At 37.7% G+C, this 14,952-nt stretch overlaps 1 protein-coding gene and 1 long non-coding RNA gene across 2 annotated transcripts in view; one reads left to right on the top strand and one right to left on the bottom strand.

Annotated features, from left to right (window-relative positions):
- LOC129430265 (uncharacterized) overlaps positions 1-14,952 on the bottom strand; it is a 102,785-nt gene that overhangs the window by 34,377 nt on the left and 53,456 nt on the right. The gene's annotated exons all lie outside the window — the stretch shown is intronic.
- On the top strand, positions 11,143-14,449 carry krt18a.1 (keratin 18a, tandem duplicate 1). Its single transcript, XM_055187366.2, has 7 exons — positions 11,143-11,650; positions 12,825-12,907; positions 13,013-13,169; positions 13,259-13,423; positions 13,503-13,628; positions 13,736-13,956; positions 14,041-14,449. Exons 1-7 carry the CDS (start codon positions 11,219-11,221, stop codon positions 14,153-14,155), a joined length of 1,299 nt encoding a protein of 432 aa, XP_055043341.2. The 5' UTR covers positions 11,143-11,218; the 3' UTR covers positions 14,156-14,449.

The following is a 14,952-nucleotide window of genomic DNA, read 5'->3' as shown; positions in this document are numbered from 1 at the left end:
AGGCTATCAGAAATCTTTTTTTACTTGCTAGGTTTGGATCAGTAAGCAACCACCTACACTATAAAAAATCCTGGGTTGTTTTATCCCATGGTTGGGTAAATTATAATCAAAGCTAGTCTTGGGTAGCCAGACCTCCCGACTGACGGGAGAAGGTCTGGGAACCACGGCTGCTTTAATTGGCCACGGACCGCTCAACCACATCATATTTAGGGGTGTGGAAAGGCATTCACAAACATCTCAAAAGTTCACAACAACGTTTATGCTGTCAATCTCACATACTTTTAAGAATACAGCGTTTAATTGATCTTGATGAATTTAAAATAGTCCTCTGCTAAAAGTTACAAAGGGGACTAATTTTTGGGCACTGCGTAATATCATTGTGCCTCCTGCAGACATGGTACGGCAGCAAAGTACTTGATTATTATGCCAGTTTGAGAGTATAGTTCCTAGCCATATCGGCCTTAAAAATCACAACTTTTAAAGGACAAGTTCGGTATTTTACACATAAAGCCCTGTTTTCAGATTTCACCTCCCACCTCTACAATGGGTATATAGGTGCACTGGAACAATCCTTCCTAAAATGCATTAAACTTTCGTTTACAAAGACGTGAAACTCACCGAGGGGTCAGGGGTGTTCACTGATATGCTCACACAAAAATCGCTCGGGGCAGCCGCATATGTCGAAATTTCAGTCAAAACCGTTCTATTTCATTATAAACAATCTGAAAACAGGCCTTTAAGTGTAAAATACTGAACTTGTCCTTTAATTTTTCCATTGGTCTTAGTACACGATGTAACTACAGAAGAGTCAAGTTGTAAATAGGAAAAATATTAAAACTCTTTGGTTATTTTTTAGCGTGATGCTAATGGTCTAATCAGATTCAATGGATTATGCTAAGCTTTGCTAAAAGTGCTACCGCCAGACCCGGAGATCAGCTGAATGGATTTCAAAACAGTAAAAATCAAATTTTTAACTCTAGAGGAGCTGGAAAATTAGCTTATTTTCAAAAAAAGTGGTGTTCCTTTAAATTGTGACCGAAGTAAACACGAGACAGCTTTCTTCTTTAATCAAATGACTCCGTGTTGTTTCCAGGTAGCACACGACTTCTGAAAATCCAGTTAAAGTAGGTATACTTTTTCTGCATCTGTCTCGCGTGCAAGCGTCTACACTGCTCTCAAAGTATACTCATCTGCAGATACGCGTGTACGTCAGGGCAACACTGATTCGCGTCATTAACAGGACATTAAAAAATTCAGGATAAATGAAGAAAAGTAGTGGATCCACCATTGAATACAAATAATAAAAGCTTTCTGTTCTTTAAAGACAGTGAAAATAAAAAACGACAAGATGATGGTGTGTGCAAATGCTGTCTATTGTGTACTGTATGTTGTTTATAGTGGAGTGAAATATCTCAATTGTTTGTGCAATCTCAAAACTCCACGCAGAAGGGGTGTGCAGACAACACTGGCCTAAGTATACCTTGGCTATAAAAGGGCCTTAGGCATCAGACATTTAGCCGATGGTCCGTGGGCATGACGTCTGAGACTAGATCAAACCCAGCAATCAGGATTTTTCAAACTTTTTTGTCAGCCAAACCCCCTTGACCTAAATTATTTATATGAAATACCCCCTATATTTTAAGTAAATATTTCAATAATTTAACAGCACATTTGCATGTTTAACTACAAAAACATTTATTTTTCATCCATTTTAAAAAGTTATATCAGTAGTATTTTACTTACATATTGTTACTATTACCTGTATTGGACCTTCATATGGTAATGTTCTCAGTTTTCTGATATATTCTAGTGTTGTGTTATGGTTGGATGACATACAAAATACTGTAAACAAATAAAATATATCTTTTAGTTGATTTTTTGTTTAATTTTTTTTATTTAATGATTTAATTGTAATTACTTGTATTTCATCAACTCATGAACGCCATGTATTCGCAAACCCTAGTTAGGGAAACCTTTGTCTAAATTAACCCAGTAAATGTCTGGGTTTGTTAAGATAATACCATGGGTTAAAACAACCCAGCATTGATTGTGGCTAGAAGGGATACAGCAGACGCTAAAATCTCGTGAAATCTCACTGGATGAGTGCTGCTTTTATCCTAATCCTTTCCACAAACAGGATTCACAAAATTTAGACCGTAGCTGTATGCCATCTAGCCAGAACCGCTGTTTTCACCCTTATCCTACCCAGTCTCCTGAGGATGCGTATAAATAGCACGAAGTGTAAAACTCGTGCAATACATACGCCAAATTCCACTTTGGCGTGCATATGATACGCAAGTCCTTCCCATTCACTTAAACGGTGCATCTTTTTTTGTCGTTTTATTTATTGGTTTCTCAATTTTTTCTGGTTTTTAAACCATTTTCGCTTGGGTTTAGGGTTAGATTTGCTTAATGAGGTTATTTAATATATAGGTTTCTCCATGTTTTTGTCCATATTTAAGCCATGGTCGCTTGAAGTTGGGGTTAGAGTTGGGGTTTGGGTTAGGATGTCATTTTTATAAAACAAAAAGTTGTTCTAACCCTAAACCCAAGCGAAAATGGTAAAAAAAAGCAAAAAAATTGAGAAACCAATAAATAAAACGACAAAAAAAGATGCACCGTTTAAAGGGATACTTCACCGTTTTAGCATTCGGCTTTGTATATGTATAAACCCGGCAGTATTACTGAATGAACATGTTTCCCTCCATCATTTCCCCCTGAGAGGAGTGTTATCTGCATTTTGGTTCTTCAAAAAAGTCCTCCGATGATGCAAAAATCGTCATATTACATCATCGGAGGACCCCTTTGCAGAACCAAAATGCAGACACCTCTCCTCCCAGGGGGAAACGAGGGAGGGAAACATGGTCACTCAGCAACACCGCCGGGTCTCTACAGATACAAAGCTGAACGCTAAATCGGTGAAGTATCCCTTTAAGTGAATGGGAAGGACTTGCGTATCATATGCACGCCAAAGTGGAATTTGACGTATGTATTTTATGGGTTTTACACTTCGTGCTATTTATACGCATTTTCAGGAGACTGGGCTGCCTTATCCTACCCCCAAACCTAACCCTAAACCCAACATCTCACGAGATTTCGGCCTTTGCTGTATACTTTCTAGCCAAAACCGATGCATTATGTGTAGTGACTAGTGATGGGACAGTTACCGGTTTCACGATTAACCACGGTATCATGCCATGACGGTTTGTATTACGTTTAAAATTTAATTATCATTACAACTGTGTTTGATTACCGTGATTTCGAAAACTCGTGGTATATCCTGTCCAGCCAGAATCAGTTTGACCCAGACGCGCACATGCAACATACTTTTGCACGAGAAGGCATTTAAGGGATAATGTATTGTATTAATTCACGGTAAACTTATTAGACAGATTTATTTATTTACCACAGAAATAATTTCAGGGACATGAAATATTAAATTGTGATTTTCAAAAATAAAACACTTTTTTAAAAAATGTTTTCAGTGTGTGTATCAGTTTTTTTTAACATTTCCATCTCATTTTAACAAAACCATGATAATATTGATAACCGTGATAACTTTGGTCACTATAATCATGTTATGAAATTTTCATACCGTCCCATCCCTAGTAGCGACCATCCAGAACATCCTAGCAACAACTTAGCAACACCCTAGCAACCGCATGGAAACACTTAACAACCACCGATGACACTATCTGAAAAACATAGAAGTGTCATGGCTACCACCCGTCTTAGCATTGTGGTAGCGCACTAAAGCACTAATCATGTTTTCTTCCCAAAAATGTTAAAATCCAGTTTGCCTCGTAAAGATTGACAGGGACATTTCAGAAGTGCTGAGAACAGCACAATGTGTCTGTTGTCATTGTGAAGAAGCGAACAGTAAGTCTTTTCAGTGAACAGACTAAAGAGGTGTCACCCTTGTTCCTTCAAAGTGCCCCTCGGCCATACTGCAAAGAATGCTGGGTAATAAGATTGCAGTCTCAGCCAGACAAATCCGCCGCTGAATCATCTGACATGCTTTTTTAAGACCTCACGAAGAGTGAGGAATTCAGACGTGGTGGAGATGCCACTGTCCGCCTAAATGTCACAGACAGGCACGAAAAGTCATTTCTGCTGTGCGGCTAATTCATCATTCAGCACAAAGGAAGAACATATTCTCCACACGTCTTTCCATTGCACACACGCATACAAATCGCTCCTAAATTAAGAGCGACTGAGTGAGAAGGAGCTGCTGTGGCCCTTAACAGAGGGGTGAACAGTGGATCTTTTCATTCACAAAGTGTTTCCACTGTATGACTCCTCCCCTCCTCTGCTTGGCCTATTGTACGAGCTCAAATCTCTGTACGCTGGACATTATAAATCAGCCTGTGCCTCGTTCCAAAAGTCCAGCAGCTGTACAGCCAGCCCAATTGTGCAACACAGTGTGTAAAATTCGCAAAGACCTGCCAAAAAGGGCAGGGGAGACAGTAAAAAAAGCGTATGAAGGGGAAAGTTGTTTCCTGCCGCCTTGGGAATGTGTTTTTGGATCTTGTTTTACGTAAAAGGGGGAATTCTTCGGGCTAATTGCCGTGTGATTTTCCATGCTTGAATTTGCTCTTTGTACAAACTTGATACGCATTTGATTCCTCAAACCAAGAGGCTTGTTAGGTAAACCAGTGCTATTACATTTCTACAGACATCTTGTTTCGCATTAAAATTGCTGATAAAATCCTATAAATTTGCATTGAATATCTAATCACAGAAAAAACTTACAAAAGCTGACAATACCTTTTAAAAGTGTCACACCATTCAGATATGCGCCAATATGTACCTTTAAGGTACTAATACATTATAATAATAAAATAATAATAAATTATAATAATTATATAATTATTATAATAAAATACAAAAATATTTGTTGGTTCAATCTAAAAAAGTGTTTGTGCTGCCTTAAATTTTAATTTAATTCAACTTAAAAATATAAGTGAATAAGTTTTAAGATTTGAGGCACTAATATGCACTCTTTAGGTAAAAAATTAGTACATTTCAAAAGGTACCACCCCAGTGACAGCTTTTGTACTGGTTTTTATGACAGCGTAGTGACCAGAATATCAGAGACTTGGGTTGAGCTATTTGACTTTTGTCAGTAAGACCACCTAGCAACCACTGAGAACACCCTAGCAACCATTAACAATAGCAATAACAAGTCCTAAAACCTTAGCAACTGCACAGCAGCCCACTAATGAAACCCTAGAAGCGTGATGGGGGCTTTACCCCCCCACACTCCCCTACATTTCTGTGCGCATATAGAGGATACAGAAACTTTAACTGTTTAGCATATGAGGTTAGTCATTGTTAACTTTGATGAAATGGCAAAAGATTTACACAAATTGGACTCGCAGGACAGCCACACACCCTTTCCTCCTCCTGAACAAAGGAATGTGCTCTGCAAGTATCAAAGCGTCTTAGTCACATTATCAGAAATCCAGAAACAGCTCCCACACGTCTTAACCCAGCATATTTCCTTCACCTTTGTTTCATCTGTCTGTTTAGTTGTGCTGTATCAGTCCAGAAGAATGTATCAGACACCTGCCATCTGTTGCACCAGGTGCCGTCACATCTGGGACATTCTGCGTCATGCTTTAGTCTCATTGAATGGCATGTCACAGCTAGTGAACAATATGAGAAACATTGTCATCGTACGGGAAAGGTTTCGGATTGCTCAACTTTCAGATTTGCCAGATTTTACCAGATATTCACAAAACGTCAGAACTTTTATGCACTATGATATTACAGGACACTTTGTAGAGTATTCAGGTGTGTTATATTTAAGTTTATTACACGGCTTACGCTGATTGGCCACTCACTACATTTGCAGGTTTATTATTAATAATGTAGTGAGTGGCCAATCAGCGTAAGCCGTGTAATAAACTTAAATATAACACACCTGAATACTCTACAAAGTGTCCTGTAATATCATAGTGCATAAAAGTTCTGACGTTTTGTGAATATCTGGTAAAATCTGGCAAATCTGAAAGTTGAGCAATCCGAAACCTTTCCCGTACGATGACAATGTTTCTCATATTGTTCACTAGCTGTGACATGCCATTCAATGAGACTAAAGAATGACGCAGAATGTCCCAGATAACAACCACTCAAAACTAATAAAACAAGGTAACCTGGACGCTGCAAATAATTTTGATAGGTACAGTTTAATATTACACATAATTAAATATAAATATGTATTTTAATAACATATATGACATTATATTTACAAATGATTACACCAAATAGTACGGAGCACTAAGGGGACATGGAGCAAAAATTAAATAAAGTTTAGTTCCGCGTGCGCACGTGAAATTTTCGCGTGTGCACGTGAAACTAATCTTTAGATTTTTTTTACTCCAATGTCACCTTAGGGGCTCGGTAATATAGTGTGTTTGTGACATTTGAACATCTTTTTTATCTTAAAACCGAAAATAAATGGGTTTTCCTCGTGGAAGGTGTGCATTCATAAAGAATAAGCTAATTAAATATTTCAAATTAATATTTAATGTTACTTTCCTTACTTATGAGGTTAATAGCTGTGTAATAAGCGGGATGATGTACAGGCAGCCGACTGTTATCACAAAATGATACAAGACCCTCCACTTTGCGTCGGGTCCTGAGTGTCTGGGCTTGTTTCTGGGATAACAACCGGATGCCTATACATTATCCCTTACTTAACTACAGTGAAGTCTGGCATTAATCATTTGATAAGAAAGTCTTTTGATTGTTAACGTTTTTATCTTGAAAGATCTGAGCAGAATCTGTGACATTGAGATTTTTTTTTTGCTTTATCGCTCGAAGTGGCACATCAGACTATGTACTGAATTATTTAAAGATTTTCTGGGTTAATTTTAACCCAGCAGCTGGGTCCTTTTGACCCAACGCTGGGTTGAAATAAACCCAGAAAATGTTTACATTTGTTCCAACAATAGGTTAAAACAACCCAGAATTTTGGGTTAAAACAACCCAGCATGGGTTAAATAACAACCCAGCGGACTGGGCTTGTCCATTTTTGACCCAATGCTGGTCTGAAAATAATCCAGAAAATGTTTAAATTTGTTACAACTATAGGTTAAAACAACACAGAATTTTTGGGTTGAAACAACCCAGCATGGGTTAAGTTATTTTGAACCCATCATTGGATCAAAAAAGGGACAAACCTAGCTGTTGGGTTAAATTAAAGGTGCAGTGTGTAAATTTTAGTGGCATCTAGTGGTGAGGTTGCGAATTGCAACCAATGGCTCAGTTAACTGCTCACTCATTGCTTTTAAAACGAATAGAGAAGCTACGGTAGCCACCACCAAACAAACATGTAATCTTCGGGGACAGCTTCGTAAAAAAAGTTTGTCCATTAAGGGCTTCTGTACAAACATGACGGCACAAAATGGCGGCTTCCATGTAAGGGGACCCTCGGTATGTAGATAAAAACGTCCCCTTCTTAAGGTAATAAACACATAACGGTTCATTATGAAAGGTCTTTATACACCCCTGATTATATAGTTTTTTATATTATTTTGCATTTCTGTCAAGAGATCCTTCTAAAAATTACACACTGCACCTTTAACACAGAAATTGTTTCCATTTAGCCCCACAATGGGTTTAAACAACATAGCATTTTAATTTGAAACAACCGGTATCATTTTAAACCAACATTGGGTTGAAAATATACCAGCAATTTTTAGATAAATTCTTTTTTCTTAAGATGCAGAGTCTCCATTTGATTTTCATTACATTCCTTTTAAGGATAAACAATTAAGATAAATAAATAAATAAAAGCGGAACTCTTTACTATCTATCATATTAACTTGGTCCACTCAAAAGATTTATAGCACAAATACTTCTTTAAGAATTAATTTACCATGCTGTAAAATATATTGATGCTGTAATATTTAATAAAATCATAGTACAGTTATGCCACCATCTTTATTGACCGGATGCACCACTCCTACCGGATCTAACCTGAGTCAGACTTTTACTACCTAACAGTTCAAGACTATCAAGGTTACAGGCAAGCAGTTGTTTCAGTGCTGATAAGCTGGTAAAAATAAACATTTGGCTCACTTCTTCACCTTAATGAAGGAAACACATGTGGTCTGCCTACATAAGAAAAAGCTTAGGTTGCAGTTAATGTTAACTGAAGGTAGCAGCAAGGTATCATATTACTCATTAACTGTGATGTCTCTGGAATTTTGTACTGGCATCAGTAAGGTGCAAAAACAGGCACGGTGCCCATGGTATTTCGCATACAAATGTTTCTGACCAATGCATGGCTTACAAACCTCGTCTAAACTTGCCTTATGATGTCATCCATCCAAACACATGTAGCTCTTTATAAGTTTCCCTTCAACTTAAGTTATTATTAAAGAGATAAAATATACAATATTTTTGAAATTATCAAGAAGTATCATCATTTTATTTACACGTAATGAGTCACACCAATACATGCAGTCATTCACCCTCCAAAACTGCCCATGTATGGTACTTTTACCTTTGGTAGTAAAATAAACATACAAATAAAAGTCTTTTAATCTTTTACTGTATCACTGGCTTGAATTCAAAGATCCTCATGTGACCTTTCTCCATCTCCCTATTTGATTATTCAATGTGGCCATCATTTCCCTATAATTAACATAATGGTTACAATGGACAAACACATCTCTCTTACTACACTTGAACAAAAATATTCCCTTATCAAACTGAGTGTAAAATATAGCACGAGCGGTTTGTTATTTGAATGCATGTTTGTTTTTTTAATGTGTTTTTATGAGGACACACCTTAGATAAAGCCCATATGAGTTTAGACCGGACCACCCGCTTGTTATTGTCATACCTCCACCATAACTCATGCAATAATTTCCTAATCCTGAAAGGGTGGAGCAGAAAGGGATCTGGCAACCCATAACACTGATTATGGGTTCAGGAAAAATGATTAAAAGCTTTAGGATGATCAAACACACCCAGATAAAAAAAGAGGCAACAAATACGACATGGAACGAACAAGCTAATCTATTTTAAATAAAATGTATACCTACACATAGTGTAAAGTATAAATGCAATTAAATGACAGGTTGGTGCAGGAAGATAATCATTTCATGTATAAGTAAATAAGCACATACGAAGGGTCTAAACTTTTACAGATCAAACACTGCTGTGTCCTTTCAACTAAATAAACACATTCCAACACAGCGGATAAGAATGAATCACCAAACACCGACAAACACTCACACATACTAGATTTTTCTGATGCAGACTTGTTTGGGGCCATTTAGGGGCCGTTTAAGTTTATAAAAAAAGTAAAGGGTCAGTTTGTTGTGTTTGAAACACACAAGCATTCTGACTCAACTGGGAGTTGAAATACCTTGCATATTTTCTTGTTCTTTTCGTTTTACTTCTCTAAACAGACACACACAAATAGAAACATAAACATTTAGTCTGGAAAAACTGTGTGGTATCACTTGAAACCCGTGTTTGTGAAACAGATACGGGTGTAATCCGGATGTGTGAGAAAATCTATGATCCGAGTTTAAAATTTCAAGGGGGTTCAGATAGGTTTCTGTGATTAGCTTTAGTTCATTGTTTCTACATTTGTGTACTCAGGAGCCAAGCCTAATTGTTTCTTCACGAGCATTCACATCCTTTAAAAGGTGTGGCAGCCAGGAAACCCTTTCAGTGATCAAATATCATGACCTGAAGGCTCTGATACACTAGGTTAAATCTTTTAAATCCTATCAGTTTTGATAATTTTAGTATAATGGTTAACAGAAGAAAATGTAAGAATGCACAACCTGGCTGGAGCAAGACGAAAGATTATTGCCACTCAGGTGTGAAAATGTCAACTCGGCTAAACAAGAGATAACAAATTGTGCAACTTCGAATGTCAACATATCGTGATGATGTCAACGTACAGTAATGATGATGTCAGCGTACAGTAATGATTTCACTTATCAGTGTTTTAATAAGTTTGGTTTCCCTGGAAACAATTGCTCGGCAGTTCCTGTATATTAAACGAATGCAAAATGTACACTCTTAGAAAGGATGTGTTAATTTTTTACACATATTTGTGCGTTAATCTTTTAACACATTATGTGTCATTTTGTGTTGATCTTGTGTTAAAATAAAACACAAGTTGTGTTAAAAGTAACACAAAATGTGTTATTTCAATAATAACACAGAGATGGGTGGAATAAACACTAATGTGTTGTTTTTAACACATTTGTTCTAAGAGTGCAATATAAATATATTATGTATTTACCCTGAAAATAAAATGTGAGAATTTTTATTTATTATTTATTTATTTAACATTTTATAACAAGGTATTTAGCTAACAAAAACTAACAATGAACAATACTCCTACAGAGTTTATTAATCTTAGTTCATATTAAATTTAGCATTTATTAAAGAGATAAATCACCCAAAAATGAAAATTCTGTCATCATTTACTCATCCTCATGTTGTTACAAACCTGTATACATTTCTTTGTTTTGGTGCCCCAGGTTGCAAATTTTTTTTTGGTATTCACCATTTACTTCCATAGTATTCTTTTTTCGTATTGTGGATGTCAAAGGGGCTTCTGATTGGTTTGGTTACAAACATTTCTTAAAATATCTTCCTTCGTGTTCATCAGAACAAAGAAAAGCATATAAGCTTGCAACACCATGAGAGTGAGCAAATGATGACAAACTTTCATTTTTGTGTAAACTATCCCTTTAATATATTTTTTAAATGCACAATGAACTAACATTTGCATTGGTATTAACTAACAATAAAAAAGATTAACAAATACTAAAACAACTATACTCCTTTGTTAGTTCATATGAGCAAATGCATTTACTAAAGTTAACAAATACAACCTAAATTATAAAATGTTACCTAAATTTGTTTATGTTAATACTTCCAACTAAGTCCCTTGTCCCAAATCACTGGATGTAAAATGGATTTCACTAAGTTCAGCACAAAAAGCTGCAGTCACTTAAAACAACAGAATTCCAGTCATGAAGCCCATAGCCACAGACTTCAGCCACAGATTAACGTGATTGGCTGTAAGGAGGGGCTTGAGGGCGGGACTCCGGGGCTGTCTGCTCATAAAGCCCGGCAGCCTCCCTCCCTTCTGCCCTGTGCTCTCCTCTGGCTGTGTTACTGAGCTCTACCTCTCTCCAGATCGTCACTGACTCAGCCACTCACTTCAGCAACCATGAGTCTCAGATCAAGCTACAGCGTGCGTACCTCCCAGGTGCCGCTGTCCCAGATGTCAATCAAGCGGACCACCACCACCAGCAGCATGCCCACCTACCGGGCCGCAAGCATCTATGGCGGCGCTGGTGGTCAGGGCACCCGTATCTCCTCTGCCTCCTATTCAGGTGTCCGCAGCGGACTGGGAGCGCCCTCGATGTCCAGCTCCATCCAGATCAATGCTTCTGGAAACACAGGTGAGATCATGGGCAACGAGAAGATGGCCATGCAGAACCTGAACGACCGTCTGGCCTCCTATCTGGAGAAAGTGAGGACCCTGGAGCAGGCCAACAGCAAGCTGGAACTGAAGATCAGAGAGGCCCTGGAGAAGAAAGGTCCTGACGTACACGACTTCAGCCGTTACCAGCCCATCATCGATGATCTGCGCAAGAAGGTGAGAATTTTGATGGCATTTATGGGATTTTAAAGGAAAAACAGGTAATGGGATTATTAATGTGCTGATGAGTTGATGGCCAACACTGGTTGGCAGGGAACCAAGAAACCATTGAGTGAAACCTAAATAGGGGGAAGTGGGGGAGGGCGGTCACCGGTGGACTAATCTTGGTCTCTGTGGGACTGCAGACATAAATCCTGCTTTATACAACCAGTACGCTGGTGAATAAGAAGTTCCGTCCTGTATTTATCCTGGCACTGGTATACGTCTACAGCTTTGTTTATTCCCAACGGATGGAAACTTATGAGACATTTTAGAGTCACGTAAGGGAAATGGAAAAGTCGAGGGAGCTAGACTGAGTTCAGCCAGTGCAAGATGTAACCAGCTGTGAGACAGATTTTTTTATCAATGCCAATTCATATAGGTATACTCATGTCATAGACTTTCTTCAAAGGTTTGGGTTCAAAATGAAGATATGGTTGCTTTTAAAGACACTGATAGCTGAGTGACCCGTGATAACTTAGTGTTGTTTTCACACAAGCTATATCTTTCAGATTCAATTAAAACCAAACAAGTCACTGATAACCTGACAGTGTTATCAGAATAATTGACTTTTTTATGTATTATGACTGCTATTCCTGAAAACTTCTTTAAAGCCTCCATCAAAGGGCATTTTATGAATTAGCTGGAAAGCATTATATTATCAACAAATAATATCCAAAAAGTTATAGCCCATGTAAAATAACACATTATATTCCAAACATTTAAACAATACCATTGAATGAGGGACTATTGTTAGTCCAACGCCCCTTAACATATGTTTAACTTATATAGGTATCCACCCTGTTCCATGGATATTTTCCATGCAAACATGGAAGAATCTACAAAACAAAATTGTTAGGTTAGAGTAAACAAGAAATCCGACTTGATCCAGCTGCAGGTTTTTCCAACATTCTGGTTGTTTGTTAATGATTATCCTATAAAATGCAAAGTGGACTTTGTCCTCCAGCATGCCCTCTTATCTTAGCAAACCAGGACATCGGGACAGAAGATGATAATGTAGATCCAACACCTGATTAGATCAGGTTTTATATCACGACTAAGAAGTAAAAAAAATTTCAGGGTCGTTGCTGTGACCGATTCAGTACTGACCAGTCTTTCTGTTTGGTTGTAGATCTTTGATGCCACCACGGACAATGCCCGTCTTGTCCTCCAGATTGATAACGCCCGCCTGGCAGCTGATGATTTCAGAGTCAAGTGAGTAACGAGATTAAAATGTAACAAACTTTATCGCACGTTGACCTTCACGGGAATGTTCATTGCTTGGGATGCAATCGTGATTAACCTTTCGCATGTTCGCAGGTATGAATCCGAGCTGTCCATTCGCCAGGGTGTGGAGGCTGACATTGGTGGATTGAGGAGGGTCATCGACGACACCAACATGAACCGCATGAACCTCGAAAGCGAGATCGAGGCTCTCAAGGAAGAGCTCATCTTCCTTAAGAAGAACCATGATAATGTGAGTAAACATCAGGTGTTTCGGTGCATCTGCACATTTGAAAACATCTGCTTTTTTATGACGCATTTTACGGTCTCTCCACCCAATAGGAGGTAATGGAGCTGCAAAGCCAGATTTCCCAGTCTGGAGTGCAGGTGGACGTTGATGCTCCTAAGGGACAAGACCTATCCCGGATCATGGAGGAGATGAGGGCCAAGTATGAGAAAATGGCCCTGAAGAACCAAGAAGAACTCAAAGCCTGGCACGAAACACAGGTATGTTTAAAAAAAATTCCATGAATTTCTTTAATGTTGGCACTCTTTTGGCACTAATATGAAATGTTATGCTTTTCAGATCTCAGAGGTACAGGTACAAGTCACGCAGAACACAGAGGCTCTCCAGGGTGCCCGTACAGAAGTCAACGAACTCCGTAGACAACTTCAGACGTTGGAGATCGAGCTGGAGTCACAGAGGAGCCTGGTGAGTTGGTCCTCTGGTAGCTGTAATAAATGGGTTATATTGAGTCTCACACTTGTTCTAAATAAAATGTCCACCAACTCTTCCATTCTTACTATTTAATCCTGCAGAAAGGATCACTGGAGGGCACACTGCGTGACACAGAGTTGCGCTTCAACATGGAGATTGAGCATCTTAACGGCATCGTCGTGCAGCTGGAAGCCGAGCTCACGCAATTGCGCAACCAAATCCAGCACCAGACGCAGGAGTACGAGGCTCTGCTGAATATTAAGATGAAGCTGGAGGCAGAAATTGCCACCTACAGGAGGCTCCTGGATGGCGGAGACTTCAAGTAAGCCTAGAGATGCGCTTAAGTAAAAAATTGTAGATTAAATGATTATTTGCATGACTTTTTAAAAATTATTTGTATTTCCAGACTCCAGGATGCTCTTGATGAGCAAAAGAAGGTGAAAGTAATGACTGTCACACAGACGCTGGTGGACGGGAAGGTGGTGTCTTCAAGCACAGAGACCAAGGAGAGGAACCTGTGAACACTAGACAATACAACACAGACACCTCATGGGCCAATACTAAAATTGTCTAAATAAAAGTTAGATATTTTTAAGACCAAAGTGCCTTAATATACAGTTACTGTCTTATTGCAAATTAACATTTCAAAGCTAATTTATAAAAACACTAAAATTTTAAGTACTAAAGCCAAGCTTTAAGGTCAAAGAACTTAAACTTTACTTCCATAAAGATACAATCCCCACATTGTCCCATTTTGTTTCCATGTTGTGCTTCAGTCTTGTACTTTTCAATAAAAGAAGAAACTTTTATTAAAACTTTGTTTCTTGTCATTAATGTTATTAAGCCTGTTATTAAACCTAGTGAAATATGGAGGACTACAAGGGTCATGCAAAATGTAATAAAGAACTTCAATATTTAATAACTACCTGGACAATAAAAATAGCAATTAATAGATTTGTTTAAAAATTCATTAATTAATCTATAAATAAATAGACAAAGTTACAAAAAATCATTATGTAACATTTTATTAGGCAATAAAAAATGAGATTATAAAAATAATGTAGAAATGAAATATTAATATAACAATTTACAAAAACAACATAAAACACTCAGTAAGTTCATCTTTTTAAATTGCATTTATAAATTCTTAATTAAATAATGGAATTTCAAAATGTATTTTAAAAAGCGATTTAAAAAGAATAATAAATAACTGTATTTATAAATTGAACTACAAATTAAATTAGGCATTTAAAAGGGCATTTCCGTTTAACATTTCTGTTTTTATTTTCCTGATGCTTCTCCTTATTCTTTTCGCTAT

Source organism: Misgurnus anguillicaudatus, chromosome 13 (assembly GCF_027580225.2).
Source record: "Misgurnus anguillicaudatus chromosome 13, ASM2758022v2, whole genome shotgun sequence".
Taxonomy (NCBI): domain Eukaryota; kingdom Metazoa; phylum Chordata; class Actinopteri; order Cypriniformes; family Cobitidae; genus Misgurnus; species Misgurnus anguillicaudatus.
This window is presented reverse-complemented; position numbering and strand designations above follow the sequence as displayed.

Bases quoted from the DNA above. Each gene is read 5' to 3' on its own strand.
- krt18a.1 (XM_055187366.2), top strand. From the start codon at position 11,219: ATGAGTCTCAGATCAAGCTACAGCGTGCGTACCTCCCAGGTGCCGCTG. The intron at 12,908-13,012 runs GTGAGTAACGAG...GCATGTTCGCAG, and splicing joins GCTGATGATTTCAGAGTCAA to GTATGAATCCGAGCTGTCCA. The intron at 13,424-13,502 runs GTATGTTTAAAA...TATGCTTTTCAG, and splicing joins AAGCCTGGCACGAAACACAG to ATCTCAGAGGTACAGGTACA.